General features: G+C 37.8%; 1 protein-coding gene and 2 long non-coding RNA genes across 5 annotated transcripts in view; 1 reads left to right on the plus strand and 2 right to left on the minus strand.

Moving 5' to 3' along the window:
- Positions 1-12885, plus strand: part of LOC115221557 (TBC1 domain family member 23) — a 54824-nt gene extending 41939 nt beyond the window's left edge. Inside the window, exons 12-16 of one of the 3 annotated variants that reach the window (XM_036511007.1) lie at positions 1129-1266; positions 2319-2577; positions 3641-3720; positions 7141-7224; positions 12143-12309. In XM_036511007.1, the coding sequence (XP_036366900.1) occupies positions 1129-1266; positions 2319-2577; positions 3641-3720; positions 7141-7224; positions 12143-12156 (575 nt within the window). In that variant the 3' untranslated portion in view covers positions 12157-12309. Of the gene's footprint in view, positions 1-1128; positions 1267-2318; positions 2578-3640; positions 3721-7140; positions 7262-12142 lie in introns of all 3 variants that reach the window. The other 2 variants (XM_029791757.2, XM_029791756.2) reach the window with 2 other exon arrangements.
- Positions 6310-19262, minus strand: LOC118767052. The gene is made up of 3 exons (XR_005002943.1): positions 19142-19262; positions 17621-17627; positions 6310-6325 (listed from the first exon to the last, which is right to left on the minus strand). It is a non-coding gene; the product is annotated as an uncharacterized LOC118767052 (long non-coding RNA).
- A 51-nt stretch (positions 19263-19313) lies between these two features.
- LOC118767054 lies at positions 19314-20326 on the minus strand. Its single transcript, XR_005002945.1, has 2 exons — positions 19895-20326; positions 19314-19662 (listed from the first exon to the last, which is right to left on the minus strand). It is a non-coding gene; the product is annotated as an uncharacterized LOC118767054 (long non-coding RNA).
- Positions 20327-23575: the final 3249 nt, after the last annotated feature.

Here is a 23575-nt window from a genome sequence, read left to right on the forward strand (position 1 = left end):
GAAAAATGCCTAGTGGCATTTTATCTGTCTTTATGTTCCGAGTTCAAATCCCACTGAGGTTGACTCTGTCTTTTATCATTTCAGGGTCAATAAAATAAGTACCAGTGAAGTACCAGGGTCAATGTGATCGACTTACGTCTGCCCTTGAAATTGCTGGCCTTGTGTAAAAATTTGAAACCATTTTTGTTATTATGATTATTATGTAGGTAGGGGGGCTCTGAAAGGGGTCTCAGGGAGTAGTGTCCCTGCCTTCCTAAGCTTGTTTTCCACTACATTACTTTAAAAATCGTGGCAGAGGCCTTGGTCTTGGGACCACTCATATCTAGAAACTGAGGTTGGGGGTAAGCTGGGCATGCTCCCTGTAGAAAATCCAGCACCAAAAAAGCCTCATGATAGCAAGGGAGAATGGGCACCAGCCAGCCCAAAGGTTGGGGTGGGCTGCACCTGCCTACCTCGGTTGCTATGGCATTGAGGTAGATCTGACCACCCACATTAACAGGGACAAAATCCGGATTTAAAACACTGGATGATGATGATTCTGGTAGCAAGTTTATTGAAAGGTGGGTGAATGTCAGAAGAATGGCCAGTATGAACGGACCAATTCTGAGGATACACCTGTGAAAAATTAAAAAGAAATATAAAAGGAGAAAGGGGCTCGCTACCTGACTTTTGACCAGGCTCCCGTGGCTTTTATGGGTTTTTCCACGAGTAACTTTTCGAAGCGCCTCCCCCTATTGGGAGTTTTTAATTGTTTCTTATATTTCGTTGTTATCCTGCTTTTGTACACGGACTTTTTTCTGTAACTTTTATCCTGTGTTTTGTCCCTTTATGTTTTAATTGATTTTTGTTAGCCCTTGTGGCCAATAAACAAACGAACGAATTATTATTATTAAGGCAACAAACTGGCAGAACTGTTAACATACTGCACAAAATGCTTATCAGCATTTTGTTTGTCTTTAAATGTGACTATATGTGACATTACATCGCAGTACATATGATTATATGCAACACTTCCTCAGTACTTGTGGCTAAATGTAACCTTTTCTTAGTACTTGAGACTGTATGTAGCATTTCCACAGTCAACAAAATAATATTTGTGATGTGCCTCAATGATGTGTCTTTCTACAGGTTCTGTAGCTGGTGGTGAACATCTGTGCTTCATGGGAAGTGGAAGAGAAGAAGAAGACCAATATGTCCACATGGTTGTGGCAAATTTTTTACAGAAGGGTCACCAATATATTAGTGTTGCACGTGGAGGCTATGCAAGTAAGTCTGACCATAGATCTCTTATCCCCTCTTTTGTCATTGTCCCCTCTTATATCATTGTCCCCTCTTACATCACTGTCCCCTCCTTACACTACTATCCTTTATTACAGCACTGTCCCTCCTTACAGCACTGTCCCCTCCTTACACCACTGTCCCCTCCTTACACCATTGTCCCCTCCTTACACCACTGTCTCCTCCTTGCACCATTATCCCTTCTTACATCACTGTCCCTTCCTTACACCATTGATCCCTCCTTACACCATTGTTCCCTCCTTAATCACTGTACCTTACACTATTGTCCCCTCCTTAATCACTGTACCTTACACGACTGTCCCCTCTTTACATCACTGTCCCCTCCTTACACCATTATCTCCTCTTACATCACTGTCCCTTCCTTACACCATTGATCCCTCCTTACAACATTGTTCCCTCCTCAATCACTGTACCTTACACTATTGTCCCCTCCTTAATCACTGTACCTTACACGACTGTCCCCTCTTTACATCACTGTCCCCTCCTTACACCATTATCTCCTCTTACATCACTGTCCCTTTCTTACACCATTGATCCCTCCTTACACCATTGATCTCTCCTTACACCATTGATTCCTCCTTACACCATTGATCTCTCCTTACACCATTGATCCCTCCTTACACCATTGATCCCTCCTTAATCACTGTACTTTACACTATTGTCCCTACCTTAATCACTGTACCTTACACCACTGTCCCCTCTTTACACCACTGTCCCCTCTTTACATCACTGTCCCCTCCTTACACCATTATCTCCTCTTACATCACTGTCCCTTCCTTACACCATTGTCCCCTCTTACACTCTTGTCTCCTCCTTACATCAACCTCTTACATCCCTGTTCCTTCTTGCCCCACTGTCCCCTCTTACACCACTTGTAACTCTCATTCAGTTACCACATCCTTATATCAATGTTACCCTTCAGTGTGACCCCTAAATTATTGTCCACCTCTTTTAGGTGCCCCCATTCTTTACAGACACTGTTTATTTCACTGTTTGACTTCATCTCTCTTTCATCTTAGATTTACATGAAGCACTACGAGGGAATTTATCTCAAGGACTCACTGACCACAACCCTAAAAACTGTATTGTCTGCAACCCCGACATGGTGAGCAGTGCCAGTGACCTGGAGAACGGAGATGATTTTGCTTTACCTTCTCTTGGCCGGGTCAGCAAGGACTCTTTGCTCGGCAAATTGTCAAATGTTGTGAAATGCAAGTCTGCTGAAATGAAAGAGAAACTATCAAATTATATAAAGAATGAGCAGGCGATACCAGAGAGGTATGGGCTTCCCCTTCGGTATTCGTGTGTGTGTGTATGTATGTAGTGGGTGTGCATGTATGTATGAGCTCTGTGCGTGTGTATGTATGTGCTGTGTGTGCGTATATGTGCTGTGTGTGCATATGTATGTGCTGTGTGTGTGTGTATGTGCTGTGTGTGCATATATGTATGTACTGTGGGCATATGTGTGTGTGTACTGTGTATATATTTTATGTGCACGCTGTGTGTTTGTGTGTGTATGTGTGCACTGTGTGTGTTCTTGTGCATGTGTGTGTTTGTGTGTGTGTGTGTTTGTGGATGTGTGCGTTTGGTGATGTGTGTGTGTGTGCTTGTGGATGTGTGCGTTTGGTAATGTGTGTGTGCTTGTGGATGTGTGTTTGTTGATGTGTGTGTGTGTGGATGTTTGTGGATGTGTGTGTATACAGTCAGAACTGGTCTCTAGGAAATTTACCAGTCTATAGAGATCTTACCAGCATGCAGAGTAAGACTGATAGACTGGTACAGTGATAGATTGGCACAATGAGTTGAGTGGCACAGCAAAGGGAGCAGTACAGAGAAAAGAGTGGCACAGTAAAGAGAATGACACAGTGAGCAGAGTAGAACAATGAGGAGAGCGATATGGTGAGGAGAGTGGCACAATAAAGAGAGTAACACCACAGGAAGAGTGGAACGGCAAGGAGAGTGGATCACAAAACACTCTGTGTTGTTATGTTACATCACTTTTTTTATTCCAAGTTCAAATCCTACATAAGTCATCCCTGCCTGTCAATCATTCCAGAGCCAGTAAAAATAATCTGCTGCCACCTGTTTAAATATTAGAGTCGATGTCTTTCAAAACATGTCACATTGTGTCAGTATGATAAATCATTAGTGTGCCATTGTTGTTGACGATGTTAATGATGATGATGATGATATTGATGATAATGGTGATGTTGATGATGATTGTCATGATGTTGTGCTGATGATGATAATGATGGTGTGTGATGATGGTGATTGTCATGATGAGTGGGGGTGATGATGGTGATGTTGATCAAGTCTTTCCATTTTTTTTCTCACTCCATAGGCATGTCAGCAGTACAGACAGATTGGGCAAACGTTACAGGAATATGGCATCAGTCTTTACGATAGGAGATGACGAAGAAGGTGAGTATGTTCTTTCATCTTGTAGCATATAGCTTCCCAGTGTACCTGTATTATTACGACATCGCCACACCTGTGATATTACAACATCACCAGACCTATGATATTACAGTGTCGCCAAACTTATAAAATGCTGCCACCCCTATCGTATATCTATGAGAAGAGGCGCAATGGCCCAGTGGTTAGGGCAGCAGACTCGCGGTCGTAGGATCGCGGTTTCGATTCCCAGACCGGGCGTTGTGGGTGTTTATTGAGAGTAAACACCTAAAGCTCCACGAGGCTCCGGCAGGGGGTGGTGGTGATCCCTGCTGTACTCTTTCACCACAACTTTCTCTCACTCTTACTTCCTGTTTCTGTTGTACCTGTATTTCAAAGGGCCGGCCTTGTCACTCTCTGTGTCACGCTGAATATCCCCGAGAACTATGTTAAGGGTACACGTGTCTGTGGAGTGCTCAGCCACTTACACGTTAATTTCACGAGCAGGCTGTTCCGTTGATTGGATCAACTGGAACCCTCGTCGTCATAACCGACGGAGTGCTTCCATATCTATGAGCATGGCCCAGTGTTTAGGATGTAGTTCTCATGATGATTAGGCTGTAGTAACAACTCCTAGGGTCTAGCAACACATTGTGCTCTTGAGCAAAGCACTTCATTCCACATTGCTTCACTTTACTCAACTGAAAATAAGTACAGTGGCAGCTGGAGGTTAACCGTGCAACAGGCAGGGGCTAGTTTTGTCCCTTAAATTACTTCAGAAACCAAGGTGACCTCTGGTTACTTTAAACTCAAGACAGACACTTACCACCACATCGGTGATATAAACAGTTTTCTGTTTATGCTATCATTGTTTCAAGATGCAGCACGGAATTTTGTCAGTGAACAGGTCGCGGTCTCAAAGCGATGAAAATACTTTGACAAATTAAATTTAAATGTTGAAGTGAATCTAACGGTTTTTGTGTGTATCATCTTAAATGGCTTATAAACACCTTCCATGCTGCAATTGTTTTCATTCCAGCACACGATCTAAGATCAGGTCACTTGCTCTGCAAGTACATCTCTGTAAGCTGTGGAATGTTTTCCACTAAATATCTTTGTATCATTTTATTTATTACCATTATGAAATAGCAGAATATGTTGGTTTGTGTTTTTGGACATACCACTAAATTGTATAATATCACTTTATCGTGTGATATATTGTACATCATCTTAATGTATTGTATGTCACACACATCTATATTGTATATACTGTACAGTATTATTGTATCACAAGACTATAGTATGATATTTATTGCTATTTCATATATATATATATATATACCTGTAAATCCATGCCACCATTTCTTCAGTTATCCAGCCATCGGAAAAATGCTATGAAAAATGACCGTTATACAAAGGGAATTTCCCTTTGTATAACGGTCATTTTTCATAGCATTTTCCGATGGCCGGATAACTGAAGAGATGGTGGTATGAATTTCCACCTCGGCATCCGAAACTCAAGAGTTTTATCATGGCTACCAAATAATTGTCACATATTACATTTACAGATAAATTCCTCTATTTACATAATATCGAGGTTTCTTTCTTTCTTTCAGAGATACAATATCTCTGTATTTTATTGTCTTTATGATATCACTCTGTGATATTACACTACACGGTATATTATTTGTATTACTATGACACCTTCATATTGAAATATCTATCATCAACACATGTATTACATCATACCATATATCACACCACTTCACCACCACCACCATCACCATCATCAAAGCTGTAATTACACCACCATTGTATATGTGAGACAGTAGACCTGTGAAGTTGTGTGGCCTCATGGGTAAGGCTTTGGGCTTTTTGATCGCAATGTCATAGGTTCAATTTCTGGACCAGGAAGTATGTGGTGCTACTTAAGTATGCAGTCTATCACAATATGTATAGTCAGTGTTGTCTAATGATCTGACCTGGGTTAGGATTAAGGTTAACATTTAGGGTTAGTGGTTATGGTTAAGTTAGGATTTGGGGTTGTGGTTAGTTAGACTGCACACTAAAGTATAATTAGCCAGGTACACTGCATGCTAAGGTGTAAATGGCCAGGTAGACTGCATGCTAAAGTGGCACCAAGTAGGTTATGTCCTGGAGCAAGGCACCTCGTTTCATGTTGCCCCAGTCTATCCTGCTGACATAAGTACCAGCTGGATGCTGGTGTAGCTCTCTCTCTCTCTCTCTCCCTCCAGCTGTTACATCCACACTGTTCTGATAGGTTGAGGATGTGAGGGTGAGAGGATACCTATGCCTGCTCACAACTTCACAGGCCCCTAAAATAGCTAGCCTTAGCTTGATACAAACTACTGACAACTATGGTTGGTTTATATCTGGGTTTCAGTCCTAGTTGTTCACCGTGTCTAGCTACCACCATACTATGTACCTATTTCTTTACTACCCACAAGGGGCTAAACACAGAGGGGACAAACAAGGACTGACAAACGGATTAAGTCGATTACATCAACCCAACTGCGTAACTGGTACTTAATTTATCGACCTCGAAAGGATGAAAGGCAAAGTTGACCTCGGCGGAATTTGAACTCAGAACGTAGCAACAGACGAAATACCGCTAATCATTTTGCCCGGCATGCTAACGTTTCTGCCAGCTCGCCGCCTTAATATGTACCATACAGGGGTCTACACTATAGCCCCTACTAAGTTGAGGAGATATATATATATATGTCTCAGCTCTAGATGTTCTGCATTTCTATCAAACCAAGAAGGAAAACTTCAATGCTTTTGTTGATCTGCTGGAAATAACAGCCAAATTTCATTCAAACCACTCCTGTCTTAACAAAGGATATATTAACTGGGGTAGTCTGAAGTAGACTGCATTAAAAATTTTTAAAAAGACAGGATGGTTACATGTGGAATAGCATTTAGCATGTGTCTAAATAACAACAACAACCATTTATGGACACAACAAAAAGGCGGCGAGCTGGCAGAAACGTTAGCATGGCGGGCGAAATGCTTAGCGGTATTTCATCTGCCGTTACGTTCTGAGTTCAAATTCCGCCGAGGTCGACTTTGCCTTTCATCCTTTCGGGGTCGATAAATTAAGTACCAGTTACGCACTGGGGTCGATGTAATCGATTTAATCCCTTTGTCTGTTCTTGTTTGTCCCTCTGTGTTTGGCCCCTTGTGGGCAGTAAAGAAATAGAAATCTACTTTATCGAGGTTGACCTTCAGCCTCACAATCATCATCATCACTACCACCTTTGCCATCACCACCATCACCATCACTGCCTCTATTATCACCACACAACCATCTGTCTCCACTATTACCACTACCATCGTCGTCATCATCACCACCATCATCCCCATGCTGACCACCACTACCACTACTACTACTACTAATTTCGTGTGTCTCTCTCTTTCTTCCAGAAGATAGCAGTGATGAGGATCAGAAGGAAGTGGTTAATGTGGACACGTGGTTACACAAAGCTGACATCAATTATTCGTGTTTGTGTAAGGAGGTGCAAGACAATGGTTACATGTACCCCAGGTTCTGTGCACTTGCTTTATTCACTCCACCCTTTCAAACAACCATTAGCTTCCTGCCTTGCAGACAGAACAGGCACATTGTTGTTGATGTTGTCGCTATTGTCGTTGTTGTTGTTGTTGCTATTGTTCTTGTCATTGTTGTTGTTGCTGCTGTTGTTGTTGTCTCGTAGATTTCAGATGTTTTGGGTTTAACCCTTTAGTATTTAAACCGGCCATAACCGGCCAAAATATTTAATCTGTTTTGGCCCCGTGCCGGTGGCACGTAAAAAGCACCATCGGTCCGTGGCCGTTTGCCAACTCCGTCTGGCACCTGTGCGGGTGGCACGTAAAAAGCACCCACTACACTCACGGGGTGGTTGGCGTTAGGAAGGGCATCCCGCCGTAGAAACACTGCCAGATCAGACTGGGCCTGATGCAGCCTTCTGGCTTCACAGACCCCAGTTGAACCGTCCAACCCATGCTAGCATGGAAAGCAGACGCTAAATGATGATGATGATGATGTTCAAACTGACCAAATCCAGGCTCTCACGCCTACCCTACAATGTCATTCTACATTAAGTAATTACACCATCAAGATCATGAAGATATGAGATAATGCATGATTAATTCAAATCAATGGGAATCAATAAGCATTATGTTTGATAGAATAAACTGAACGCTAAAGGGTTAAGGAAGATCTGCTAAATGAGTAGTATGGTGCAGGGTGGTGTAACATGTGAAGGCACATGGCTTAGGGGTTAGGATAGTCAGCTCATGACATTAAGGTTGTGAGTTCAATTCCAGGTGGGGCATTGTCTCCTTGAGCAAGACTCTTTATTTCATGTTGCTCCAGTCCACTCAGTTGGCAAAAATGAGTAGTACCTGTATTTCAAAGGGTCAGCCTTGTCACATTCTGTGTCATGCTGAATCTCCCTGAGAACTATGTTAAGGATATATGGAGAGCTGGCAGAAATGTTAGCGGTATTTTATCTGCCGTTACGTTCTGAGTTCAAATTCCGCCGAAGTCGACTTTGCCTTTCATCCTTTCGGGGTCGATAAATTAAGTACCAGTTACGCACTGGGGTCGATGTACTGTGTTAAATAGGTATTATGAGCAGATAATTTTTCTCACTGTACTGAGTCACCTTGTTAATAGATACCTATTTCTTTACTTCCCACAAGGGGCTAAACACAGAGGGGACAAACAAGGACAGACAAAGGGATTAAGTCGATTACATTGACCCCAGTGCGTAACTGGTACTTAATTTATCGACCCCGAAAGGATGAAAGGCAAAGTCAACTTTGGCGGAATTTGAACTCAGAACGTAGCGACAGACGAAATATGGCTACGCATTTCGCCTGGCGTGCTAACATTTCTGCCAACTCGCCGCCTTTGTTAATAGATACCATGAGGAAGTAGTATTTGGTACTGTACATAGGACACCTTGTTGTTAATACATGCTACAGGGAGTTAATATATGTTGCTGTACATTGTTATTTGGTTGTAAATAGGTATCATGAGGAGGTAGTATTTGTCACTGTACATTGTCACTTTGTCTTAAATAGGTACCATGGGGAGGTAGTATTTATCACTGCACACAGTCACCTTGTTAGTATGTACCAGGGGGAAGTAACATTTGTCACTGTACATTGTCACTTTGTCTTAAATAGGTACCATGGGGAGCTAGTATTTGTCACTGTACATTGTCACTTTGTCTTAAATAGGTACCATGGGGAGCTAGTATTTGTCACTGTACATAGTCACTTTGTCTTAAATAGGTACCATGGGGAGCTAGTATTTGTCACTGTACATTGCCACTTTGTCTTAAATAGGTACCATGGGGAGCTAGTATTTGTCACTGTACATAGTCACTTTGTCTTCAATAGGTACCATGGGGAGCTAGTATTTGTCACTGTACATAGTCACTTTGTCTTAAATAAGTACCATGGGGAGCTAGTATTTGTCACTGTACATTGTCACTTTGTCTTAAATAGGTACCATGGGGAGCTAGTATTTGTCACTGTACATAGTCACTTTGTCTTAAATAGGTACCATGGGGAGCTAGTATTTGTCACTGTACATAGTCACTTTGTCTTAAATAGGTACCATGGGGAGCTAGTATTTGTCACTGTACATAGTCACTTTGTCTTAAATAGGTACTATGGGGAGCTAGTATTTGTCACTGTACATAGTCACTTTGTCTTAAATAGGTACCATGGGGAGCTAGTATTTGTCACTGTACATAGTCACTTTGTCTTAAATAGGTACCATGGGGAGGTAGTATTAGTCACTGTGCATAGTCACTTTGTTGTAAATAAGTATGGTTCACTTATGTATGACACAAAGACATCAGTGCTGCAATGTTCATACCTTACTAATAGCAAGTAAGTTACTGGGGGTATCTCCCCTACGATTTGACCCTCTATCCTTCCTCACCACTTTACTGCTGTCACTTAGACCAACTATAGTCTAAGCTTGTTCTCCTCTCTTGTAGATATACTATAGTATAGTAAAGCCAATCGACCAAGCATAGATATACATATTGCTTCCGTAGCATCTGTCTGTTAGTCTTATTGCCCTTGATCTAGTCGACCTCAGTTGACCTCAACTTCCCCTCAGTCAGTTCCAGCTAGTAAATGCTTTAGAACACTGCATGAAAGCAACATTTTCTTACTTTGTTTCTTTGAAGAATATGTACATGTGTGTCAATAGACATGTATGTTTGTGTGTGTGGATATGAATGTTATGTGTATGAATAGATATGTTCGTAGATGTGGGCGTGCACGTATGTGTGTGTGTGTGTGTGTGTGTATACATTATATATATATATGTGTTCTTCAGTTTTAGTTGTTTTTTTAGTTTTGAGATGCATTTTCTCTGTAAGGATTTTCTGTGTCCCTTTTGATCTTGAGTTGCTTGCATTCAGTGATGTGTGACTGTAGTAATCCCGCATTCAATGATGTATGACTGGACTGTACTGCACTCCTCCGTTCAGTGATGTGTGACTGTGCACTACCTCTGCATTCAGTGATATGAGACTGTGCAGTGCCTCTGTATTCAGTGATGTGTGACTGTGCAGGACCCCTGCACTCAGTGATGTATAAAATTTGCAACATCCTTGCATTCATTGATGTGTGACTGTGCACTACCTCTGCATTCAGTGATATGCATCTGTGCAGTATTCTGCAGTCAGTAATGTGACTGTACAGTATGCAGCTGAACAGTAATGCAACTGTGCAGCATTCTGCAGTCAGCACTTTGCATGTAGTGATGCGTGGATGTGTAGTATCCTTGCATTTAAAACTCTGTCACAGAGCTTTGGTTGAATAGCTTCAGGTATCTCCAAGAAGGGCCACCTCTCTAACCCTGCCAATTCTTGTCCTATTACTATCTCTGAGGTAATACAGACAACCTTCAATGCTGGCATCTTCCAACATCTTAAACCTCTCCCTTCTTTCCTTGATAACCACCAGCCAATTGGATTGGAAGCACTCCGTCGGTTACGACGATGAGGGTTCCGGTTGATCCGATCAACGGAACAGCTTGCTCGTGAAATTAACGTGTAAGTGGCTGAGCACTCCACAGACATGTGTACCCTTAACATAGTTCTCGGGGATATTCAATGTGACACAGAGAGTGACAAGGCCGGCCCTTTGAAATACAGGTGAAACAGGAAGTAAGAGTGAGAGAAATTTGTGGTGAAAGAGTACAACAGGGATCACCACCACCCCCTGCCGGAGCCTCGTGGAGCTTTAGGTGTTTTCGCTCAATAAACACTCACAACGCCCGATCTGGGAATCAAAACCGCGATCCTACGACTGCGAGTCTGCTGCCCTAACCACTGGGCCATTGCACCTCCACAACCACCAGCCAATACAGTTTCTGTAAAGCACATCTTTAACATATCTAGGACTACATCCCGACAACTGGCCCTTCTTTTTAGGGCCACAAAATACTTCATCCCCCCAACAATTACTGTCACTCTACAAAGATCAGGTAAGGCTCACAATTGAGTGTTGGTCTTACATCTGTGATGGTGCTACTACTGAACACACAGACAGAAAGGCTATTCGACTAATTGGCATAAAGTCATTCTCAGACACACTTCTGTCTATAGATGTACTGTCTCTTCTCTGTCTTCTCAATTGCTATTATAATGACCTCTTGGTTGATTGACCACACAAAGTAGTTGCAGTTACAGAGCTGTATGTGGACATTACTGTCAGATATTGACCATCAGTTGATTGACCACACAAAGTAGTTGCAGTTACAAAGCTGTATGTGGACATTACTGTCAAACACTGACCCTCAGAGTTGATTGACCACACAAAGTAGTTGTAGTTACAGAGCTGTGTGTGGACATTATTGTCAAACACTGACCCTCAGAGTTGATTGACCACACAAAGTAGTTGCAGTTACAGAGCTGTATGTGGACATTACTGTCAAACACTGACCCTCAGAGTTGATTGACCACACAAAGTAGTTGCAGTTACAGAGCTGTACGTGGACATTACTGTCAAACACTGACCATCAGAGTTGATTGACCACACATGATAGTTACAGTTACAGAGCTGTATGTGGACATTAATGTCAAATACTGACCATCAGAGTTGATTGACCACACAAAATAGTTACAGTTACAGAGCTGTGTGTGGACATTACTGTCAGATATTGATCATCGGCGTTGATTGACCACACAAGGTAGTTATGGTTACAAAGCTAAACCACCAGCTCAGTTCATCTCGGTTTTATCAGGGGATGTGTTATAATTAGCTTCCAGTAGAAAGATGAAAGAACTGTATCCGGTCCATCATTGTTAACAGTTATTACATTTAATAACTTAATTTAACCAATCGATACCCATTTGACCTGTACTTACCATGTGAACTAATCTCATTTCAGCTATATCCTGGTAACTGATACACACATGTTTGTATTGCGAGAAATCCCACAACAGAAAGGAATGGCATATATCCAGGCCCGGAGGGCTCTGCATAGTATCCTGAAGATCACGTCTAAGAAGAAATGCCCAGATTTCATCTCGTTCCGTTATGGCTTCAGTAATGACTCTGGCTACCACGTCACCGATATGGATCGATTTATTATATCAAAGGCAACAGAAGCAACAACGCACATCAAAGAAGCTGTCCTCAAGGTTCTTGCTGTGCAAGAAGGATGAGCCAAAAACACAGAGGCCAAATTCCTTCACATTCTTTATTCATGTAAACACACACACACATACACACATACATGCACACATACATACACACACATGTATACAAACATGACTATATATATATATATGTGTGTGTGTGTGTGTAATACATAATATATAAATTTAATATATGACAAAAATATATGATTTTAATGACAGGTTGATTCAGTTCCATGTTACTTAACTTTTCTTAGGCGCAGATATGTTCCCGTGTCCTCAGAATATGTAGATAGCATACCTGCTGTGCCTATGAAACTTCTAATGTGGAGCTAAGTCAAACTGGCATTAAATACTTAAAAACCCAAAGTGAATGTGTTGAGAGTTCTACTTTCTTTCATTTGTTCACCTACTTTGTATGTGTGTGTGTAAAATTTTGTATATATGGGTGTATGTGTGTATATATATATATATATATATATATATATACATACATAAGGCGGCGAGCTGGCAGAAACGTTAGCACGCCGGGCGAAATGCTTGGCAGTGTTTCGCCTGCCGTTATGTTCTGAGTTCAAATTCCGCCGGGGTCAACTTTGCCTTTCATCCTTTCGGGGTTGATAAATTAAGTACTGGTTACGTACTGGGGTCGATATAATTGACTTAATCCATTTGTCTATCCTTGTTTGTCCTCTCTATGTTTAGCCCCTTGTGGGCAATAAAGAAACAATATATATATATATATATATATATATATATATATATATATGTGGGCCTGGTAGAATAAGCAGGAGAATAAAAAAAAAATTCAGTAATTAAGAGTATGTGTGTGTATACATGTATAATTATGCACACATACATACACACATATATATACATGTATATCTATTTATATGTATTAAAGTGTGATGATGTCTTAGCTGGCTGAAACTTCGAAGTCACTATCAATATTATTCTTGTTAAAGAATAATAAAAATACATACACAAACACACACACACACACACATATGTATGTATTTACAAATACATACATACATATATATATATATGTATATAAACACACATATGTAGAGAGAGACTTGCTGTATAAACATCAACAGATGACACAGTCATTAAGAGCTCAATAAATGAAAGGTCGTTGAACTTCCAACACATTACTACATTGCAGTAAATCCAAGCGGGACCGACTTGCAAGTATATTCATAATCAGCTAAAAACAATCTTTAAGAGCAACATACTTAGAATAAAAGCTGAAAGGCATAAATTTCACATGCAGTTCATACTCTGTGTTCTACAGCTGTTTCCTTAAGATAAACACTATTAAATGTATAATTACATAATCTTGTTACATAAAGAAAAAAAATTGAATTAGTTTAAAAGCTGTAATTAACTAAATCATCAGGAATATTATGGATTATATTTTCTGATTAACATGACACATGATATTTATGATGATTTGAGTAAATATAGTTATTTAATTATTTTGATTTAAATTATGTTTAACAATTAGATAATTGTTCATTTAGTGTTATGTTAATGAAACCGCTCTTGAATTTTTAGTATGAACTACATACGAAAGTTCAGCTTTTATTCTAAATGTACATGTGTGTGTGTGTATGTATGTGTATATATATATATATATATATTATATATATATATATAAATTAGAAAGAACCACCTTTTATCAATTCAAAACGAACAATTAAATTACACCATCTGGAAAATTGTTCATTTTGAATTGATAAAAGGTGTTTTTTTTCTAATTTTTTAGATATATATATTATATTGTGTGAAATTTGATTTAGTATTTCTAAATTGAATTTTTTCCCTGTAAGTTAGGATTAATATTCCCTCAAATAATTATTATATATATATATATACACACACACACACAATATGTATAAACTTATACTCACACACATAAAAGCATATGTATATATATGTGTGTGTATACACATGTATGCATACATGTGTGTGTGTGTATATATATATATAGTTGCATATGTATATATATATATATATATTATACATATGTGTGTATAGATATATTTATATTCAAGTAATTCATATGAATATACAAAAATATATAACATATATATGTACATATATATTTATATATACACGTTTTTGTAGTATATAAATGTATATATGTAGAATATCAAATGTAAGAATGAATATAGTGTATAAAAATTTATATCTACATTTAGTATATATAATATATATATATATTTAAAATATATCCTTATTTATTGTATGATATATATACATATATATATATATGTAATGGATAAAATATATATATATATACATAATGCGGGTGTATGTATACATATATGAACTTTGTAAAAAAAAAAAACATGTTCTGGAAGAAGTTAAGAACTAAATCCATTTGTGGAATCTTCTCTGACACTCTTTGGAGAGAGAAATTTGGAAATATGTTGAATATAGATGTTGACTCCTTTCTACAGACTGATTTCTATGGTCCAGGGTTCCTGGAATAACTGAGAGCTGTGTCTACCCATGTTTCCTACTCTTCCCAGCATCCTTCAGTATTTATTTGGTCCTCTTCAAAGTCCCAGTAAGGGAGTTATTTTTAGTGTTACTATTATTATTATTATTAATATAATTATAAAAACAAACTGCCTAGTAATCTCACTGTTCTCTGAGGTTACAAAAAACAAAATTTCTATGAATAAATTGTAAAAAGAGAGGCATAATTTTTTTCTTCTTCAATTCCTGTAGTATTTCTTACTTTGGTTAATTTACTTCCTTTTATGTAGTTGTGTTTTTGTTTTTCATGAACTATATGTTTATTGGATAAAATATATATATATATATATATATATATATATATATATATATATATACACATAATGCAGGTCTATGTATACATATATGAACTTTGTGAAGACCTGTTGAGGCAAGTGAAAATCAAAATCGATCAACATCAATGGAAATTGTAGCTGTGATACCAGTGCCGGTTGCACATAAGAGATCCATCCAAACGTGGCCGTTGCCAGCGCCGTCCCGACTGGCCTCCGTGCCAGTGGCATGTAAAAAGCACCATCTGATTGTGGCCGTTTGCCAGCCTCGTCTGGCACCTGTGCCGGTGGCACGTAAAAAGCACCCACTACACTCATGGAGTGGTTGGCATTAGAAAGGGCATTCAGCCATAGAAACACTGCCAGATCAGACTGGGCCTGGTGCAGCCTTCTGGCTTCCCAGACCCCAGTTGAACCATCCAACCCATGCTAGCATGGAAAGTGGACGCTAAACGATGATGATGATGATGATTCCTTATCTGTGGTTTTATGGTTAAGAAGTTCACTTCCCAACCATATGATTCCATATTCAGTCTCACTGTACAATACCTTGGCCAAATTTCTTCTATAGCCCTGAGTAGGGTTTGATGGCATATGCTGAATGGTTTAATAGGATCCAGTGGATGTGAGAACTGCATTGTGCTCCAATGTTTGCTTTGACATGATTTGTATGGCTGGATACTCTAATAGCAACCACTTTATAAAGTGACTAGCTGTATCGCCTGGCGTTGCTCGGGTTTATTTTGACCCTTTAGAACTGGAATTTTTGCAAAGTAAAAAATTTTGCATTATGTAGCTTGTTATTCTCTTTAAATGAACATTTTTCTGGTTGAAATACACCAAAAAATAGCTGTAAAAAGAAATTCGAAAAAAATTGGGATTTTCATAGAAAAAAAGTACCTTTTTGATGTAAATAATTTTTGGTGTTAACATGGTCCGATTTGAATTTTTTCTTCTACGGAAGGAAGAGCAAGCCTTCTTCTATCATACTCTCAATTTTGGTCAACTTGCGCCACAGGGTCTCGGAGGAGATTAGTGTTAGTTGAAGGCTACCAAACCTGCCATACACAGACAACTTCAGCTTTATATATATAGAAATGTGCTGAATGCTTTTATTCATGGCATTAACAGTGAGGTTGCCATGCATCTTGCAAGACTAATATCCTCTTCAACAGGATTGGGTTAACCCTTTAGTGTTCACATTATTCTGCCAAAATGAATGCTTTTACATCCTCATTGTTTTGAACTAATCATGCATTATCTTGGAGCTATGAGATTTTGATGAGGTAGCTGTTAATTTTTAAAATGATATTGTAGGGTTGGTGTGAGAGACCAGATCTGGTCAGTTTGAACATAAAACAAGCAGAATACTTATGGCCGGTTTAATTGCTAAAGGGTTAAAGAGGGAGGTGGCTTTACTACAGAGTCTCTACTTTCTCATCTAGCATTTGTAATTGCAAACTGTGCCTCTCTGAGAAACTTCCACATACTCCACCAGCCCACAACGATAGGAAGAATGAGCTATCTCACTGTTGCTACGAGAGGTATGGCCTTAGCCTAGCTGACTTATATACTACAGCTTATGCATGTTGTTCATGCAACCACACTTGTACCCCAACATCATCAATAAGTCATTCCAACATAATGACTGCTGTTACTTGTGTATCCAAACTCCAAGATACTGACTGATCTTGTCTCTCCGCATCATGTGTGGCACTCAGTACAAGATATGCTTAACATACCGCATTGTACTTCTGCTATCAAATAAGCACCAACATCCTATCTGCAACATGTAATCCTACAAATTAAAAAATAAAAACTGATGTTGCTTCGGTAACATTACAACCACATGACCGCAGCTGACCAAATAAAGGCCTAAATGCCTGGAAGCTATTTTGAATTTCTTTTAAACTCTCTATTCTATCTACATCAGCCAAGGTGGATGTATCCTATGCATCCATGAAACTCAAAGTAATGTGCAGCTGAGTCAAACTGTTCTTATATATATATATCTGTAAATGTAATATGTGACAATTATTCGGTAGCCAAGATAAAACTGAGTTTCGGATGCTGAGGTGGAAATCCACACCACCATCTCTTCAGTTATCCAGTTTACATAATATCGAGGTCTCTTTCTTTCTTTTATTATCTTACCGTTTTTACCAATTATATATATATATTATTTTTATTTATGTGCCCTTTTCAAGCCTAGCCAGGGTCATGGGCCCGGTTTCCTGGTTTCTGTGGCATATGTGTTCCCCCCAGCTGGACGGGACGCCAGTCCATCGCAGCGTTTCCCAAGAAACTGGGAGGAAGAGTGAGAGAAAGTTGAGGTGAAAGAGTACAACAGGGGTCGCCCCCCCCTCCCGGTGCTTTAGGTGTTTTCGCTCAATAAACACACACAACGCTCGATCTGGGAATCAAAACCATGATCCTCCGACTGCGAGTCTACTGCTCCATTGCACCTCCATATATATATATAGGGAGAGTTTACGAAAAAACAAAAGACGAAGACAGGTGGTGTACAAAACAAACAGATGTATTAGTATAATGCTCAGGAATAGAAAAAGTCTTTTACGTTTCGAGCCTACGCTCTTCTGCGGAAAGGAACACAGAAAAAACAAGGAGAGAAAAAAAAAATATATATATATATAATATACATATGTATATACATGTGTGTATTCATGTATCAAAGCTTTTTATTTACAGCACAAATTTTCTTCTGGCCTGGTTCTTTGCCATCTATTCACCATGTTCCTTCATCTTACAACAAACAATGTCACTCACAAAAGAAACTTCTGCTAATGTGAAGTTACTCTTTATCTCAAGTCATTGGTGCGAGGCCATACTGCAGCAGCACTGACCTCTATGTTTGGATGCATGATTAGCAGCTTTATGATACAAGAAACAGTAGCATGGGCTTCTTTCTGGTAACTTTTCTTTTATTCCTTTATTTGTTTGTCATTTGGCTGTGGCCATGCTGGAGCACCGCCTTTAGTCGAAGAAATCGACCCCAAAAACTTATTCTTTGTAAGCCTAGTACTTATTCTATTGGTCTCTTTTGCTGAACTGTTAAGTTATGGGGATGTAAACACACCAACATCGGTTGTCAAGCAATGGTGGTGAGGAAAAACAGACACACAAACATATATAAGACGAGCTTTTTTCAGTTTCTGTCTACCAAATCCACTCACAAGGCTTTGGTCGGCCCGAAGCTATACTAGAAGATACTTGCCCAAGGTGCCACACAGTAGGACTGAACCCAAGGCCATGTGGTTGGTAAGCAAGCTACCTACCACACAGCCACTCCTGTGCCTGTTTATTGTTGGTAAAATATTTCTCTCTGCTATTGGTGCAAGGTCTAAAATTTTGTTGGGGTAGGGGCTTGTCAATTACATTGACCCCAGTGCCCAATTGATACTTATTTTTATCTACCCTGAAATGACGAGGGGCAAAGTCAACCTCAGCAGAATTTCGACTCGGAATGTAAAGCTGCAAGAAATGCTGCTAAGTAATTAACACCAGCTTTTTTTTGTTTGTTTGTTTGTTCCTTCTTGAGTCACGCCTGGCTCATAAGGGCCGGTTTCCTGGTTTCTTTGGCGTATAGGTTCCCCACCTGGACGGGACGCCAGTCCGTCGCAGGTGAGCTGCAAGATGCAGGAGGAAAGAGTGAGAGAAAGTTGTGGCGAAAGAGTCAGCAGAAGTTCGCAATTACCTTCTGCTGGAGCCGCGTGGGGCGTAGGTGTTTTGCTCATAAACACACATGTCGCCCAGTCTGAGATTCGAACCCGCGATCCCTCGACCGCGAGTCCGCTGCTCTAACCACTAGGCCATGTGCCTTGCTAATGATTCTACTACTTTTTTGCCTTACTCTAATAGTGGTGATGTAATTAATGGCTCCTAAAATCGACGAGATACCTGTTAAACGAAGAGAAAAGATAGCTAAGTCAACAGAAGGTCCCATATGGGCTAAATTTCTTGAAAGAGGGGGATAAATGGTTCATCTGGTTCCATCACTTCTTTCTACTGCAGCTAGAGATAATAAAGAAGGAGGAAATAGTTGAAATGTTATATTAATTAGTATTAAGCAAAGTCAATAAAGATTTTGGAAAAATTTATTTACAAATATACATTCTTTTATCACAGTATACAAATCAATTGATCAGCAGTGGTTCTGCTCAATTCAGTTTTCATTTGTTTAATATTATTAACATCAGGAGAGACAACCAGATACTAAAGTACCTGGTTGGTTTGTGTTGGGTGAAGGTTCTTTTAAATATAATTTAAAGCTTGTGGATTATAAGGGGGGGGGGAGAAAAATCAAATATTTTTCTAATTCATTTCTTACACAGAGTTAAAGCGTGTAAATTAACTTTGTAAAAATCTCATAACAAAAAAAAGACATTTGGTAGTTTAAAAAGAAAGAAAAAAAATCAAATTTGTGATACCTATTTCTTTATTACCTACAAGGGGCTAAACAAGGACAGACATAGGTATTAAGTCGATTACATCGACCCCAGTGCGTAACTGGTACTTAATTTATCGACCCCGAAAGGATGAAAGGCAAAGTCGACCTCGGCGGAATTTGAACTCACAACGTAACGGCAGACGAAATACCGCAAAGCATTTCGCCCAGCGTGCTAACGATTCTGCCGGCTTGCCGCCTTAAATTTGTGATACCGTAATAATAAAATCTAGAACTGAACTGAAGAATTTATGAATCAATTATTGTATGTTTAGATTTCCAATGTGAGGCAAAGGAATTGGTTAGTAATCTTAGAATATTCAGTAACAAACCCCCAACATCGTACAGTCTCTTTTAATTTTAATCTCAATTTCACTAATTCGATGATCAAAAATACTGGTAAAACACAGCAGTTCTATCCTTGAAACACTATTAATGAACTGTGGTATCATCACACCTGGTCTATGCCAGAGATTAATTAGTGGTTCTCGTTTAATACAAAACTTCATCACGCCAATATTACCTCAATTAGCTTCACAGTATTTTGCTAATTGTGTTTTTCAATAATCTTCAAGCATCACAAGTTTACACATATGTGTGTATACATGTGTGTGTGTGTGTGTGTATATATATATATACATGTGTATGTGTATATATATATATATATACATGTATGTATATATATATATATATATTACACATGTGTGTGTATATTATATATATATTATATATATATATATATATACACATGTGTGTGTATATATATATATATATATATTATATATATACACATGTATATACATGTGTGTGTGTGTGTATATATATATATATGTGTGTGTGTGTCAGTACATATATCCAAAAAAGAAGTACACTCTAAAACAGAATAGTAATAGTTTTGAAGGGTGTTTGTTATGGCTGGTCAGAGAGTGACCACTGGTTTCACACCTGTAAGGTGCTTAGCTGTATAGGCAACTTGTCACACTTGAATGGCCAAAGAGCACATAACCCTCTTTCAAATGGAGGGAGGAAAATCTCATGGTCAGTTGCAGAGAAGTTATAAGCCTCCAGCCATTTGAGTTTGGTGAGTCACCTATACAGTTAAACACCTTTATAGGTGTGAAAACAATGGTCACTCTTTGACTGGCCAAAACAAACAACCTTTTAAATATGTGTGTGTGAAGTTGAGGTTATTATTTTAAAGTGAGTTTAAGAACAACAGAAATAATTTACTGATGGAGGAAGGGCGGGTGGGGGGACTCAGAGTCAAACCTGTTGTAAAGTTTGTGTTGATTGGGATTTGATCGGTTGAATTAGCCATCAGGCAAAACAAAAGTTTCAGTCAACACAAATACAATGTATGCATGTATGTCCAATATATAGATAGGGGTTATGAAGGTAACCCACTACGGGATATCGGTTATCCGATATACTGCTGGTGAAGTACCCAAATACTAAATACATAAATGCTTATAATTGCAATGCAATTAATTCATTTATTGTATTGAATGGGTGAAGGTAAAAAAAATATTTTACCATAAATTGATAATACAAATAAGAAAATGGAGGAACAAATTCATTTCGATCATCAACTTATGGATATTGCAATTTCATATTATTTATTAATTATACAAATAGGAACTTGAAAATCGAACAAAACAATATACATTCCTATTTGTATAATTAATAAATAATATGAAATTGTAATATCCGTAAGTTGATGATCGAAATGAATTTGTTCCTCCGTTTTCTTATTTGTATTATATATATATATATATATATATATAATGATGATATATATATACTTTATTTAAAGCAGCAGAAAATTCAACAAAACCTGTTACTCTGAGTTTCCCGTTGCCGTTCATCGGACAGTTTTTGCTAGCAAAAACTGTTTTGTTGAATTTTCTGCTGCTTTAAATAAAGCATATTACTCTACCACTGGTATTTGAGTACTCTTTTTTCCACCTTGTTTCACATTTATGTGTTTACTCCGGTATATATATATATATATATATATATATATGTGTATGTATGCCAGGGTGGTTATTTTTATAAAAAAAGCATTGTGCAGTCTAGTACCAAACTCTGCAGATTGTGATAATATACACGGGACCAGTTCAATAACTGGCGAAATCTATTTACACAAGTATGAAGATTTAAATAAAAAGGAAATGTGAGGTTGTAGCATTCATGGCGTTCCCAAATGAGGTAACACAAAGGTGGTAGTAACCAGCAACAGGAACCGGTTTCCACAGAGTTCTCTCTCTCTCTTCTATGTTGACTGCCATTATATATAACTGTGGCACCTGAAGACGCAAACAACTGTAGTGATTAATAAAGAGGTAAAAACACACACATACAACAGATAAAGTTCATAGTCCAATAAAAAGGGAATGGTGTTTAAAGATTGGTTTGTTTTTTCACCATTGCCTGTTTGTCTGTCCCCGTACACCACGAAATAGTTTTACATAAATATGCCCTCTCCCCTCCTTCTATCTCATCGTTTATTTTTATATAAATTGTAGAAAGCGGTGAATGAAAAAGTAGTCGACCCATTAAACAACTTTGCAATGTTACTTCATACTTTTTTTTTTAAAACTGAGATAAAATAATTTCTCAAAAGATTAGAAAACATACTGATCGATACACACATGCACACATTTAATATGTGCATACATGTATGTATATAAATACACACATACACACACACATATATATATATATATATTAATGCATTAATTTATAAAAGATATAGAAAGATCAACAAAGCTGAAATAGTTTCATTTAGTTGTAGCTCTTCAGTCAACCATACACTTAGTGATGAGTTGAAAGGAATTTATACATATATATATACATATATAAAATAATAATATGAGGAAATATTATTCCAAACTTACAGGGAAAAATTCAATTTAGAAATACTAAATCAAATTTCACAAAATATAATATATATATATAAATTAGAAAAAAAAACACCTTTTAACAATTCAAAATGAAAAATTAAATTACACCATCTAGAAAATTACATATAATAAAAAGATTAAAAATATAATGATGATTAAGTAATGTGCAAAATTCTACCAAGTATATACGTTTTATTCATTATTTTGCACATTACTTAATTATCATTATATTTTTTAATTTTATATATAATCTTTCTATTATATGTAATTTTCTAGATGGTGTAATTTAATTTTTCATTTTGAATTGATAAAAGGTGGTTTTTTTCTAATTTATATATATATATATATATATATGTATATATATATGTATATGTATGTATATGTATGTATACACATACACACGTGTGTGTATATATGTATCTATATGTGTATATATGTCTATATATATGTATCTATATGTGTGTGTTTGAGTGTCCTCCTTCATTTCTACACTTGACACAACTCCAGTGCTTGAAAAAAGACTAGTGTTGAATTAAAAACAGTAACTTTGCCAATCGTTGCAGTATAGAACAAAAACCTAAGTCCTGGGGGATCTTTATGGTTGACTAAACACTTTAGAAGATATTTCAGCATAGCCACAGTCCAATGACTGAAACCAGTAAAACAATAAAAGGAAATACAAATATATGTGTATGTGTGTATGTTTGTGTGTGTGCACATATACAGGTGCATATATATATATGCACATTATATATTTTATATACATGCATACATACGTGTGTGCCCATATATGTTTATATATACACATACATATATATCACATATGTATCATATATATGATGTATATCATAGATATCATTCATATATATATATATATATATATATATATATATATATATATAAATATCATTCATATATATTCATATATATATAATATATATATATATATCATATATATATTATATATATATATATATATATCATAAATATCAT

This window comes from Octopus sinensis, linkage group LG18, assembly GCF_006345805.1.
Source record: "Octopus sinensis linkage group LG18, ASM634580v1, whole genome shotgun sequence".
Lineage (NCBI taxonomy): Eukaryota > Metazoa > Mollusca > Cephalopoda > Octopoda > Octopodidae > Octopus > Octopus sinensis.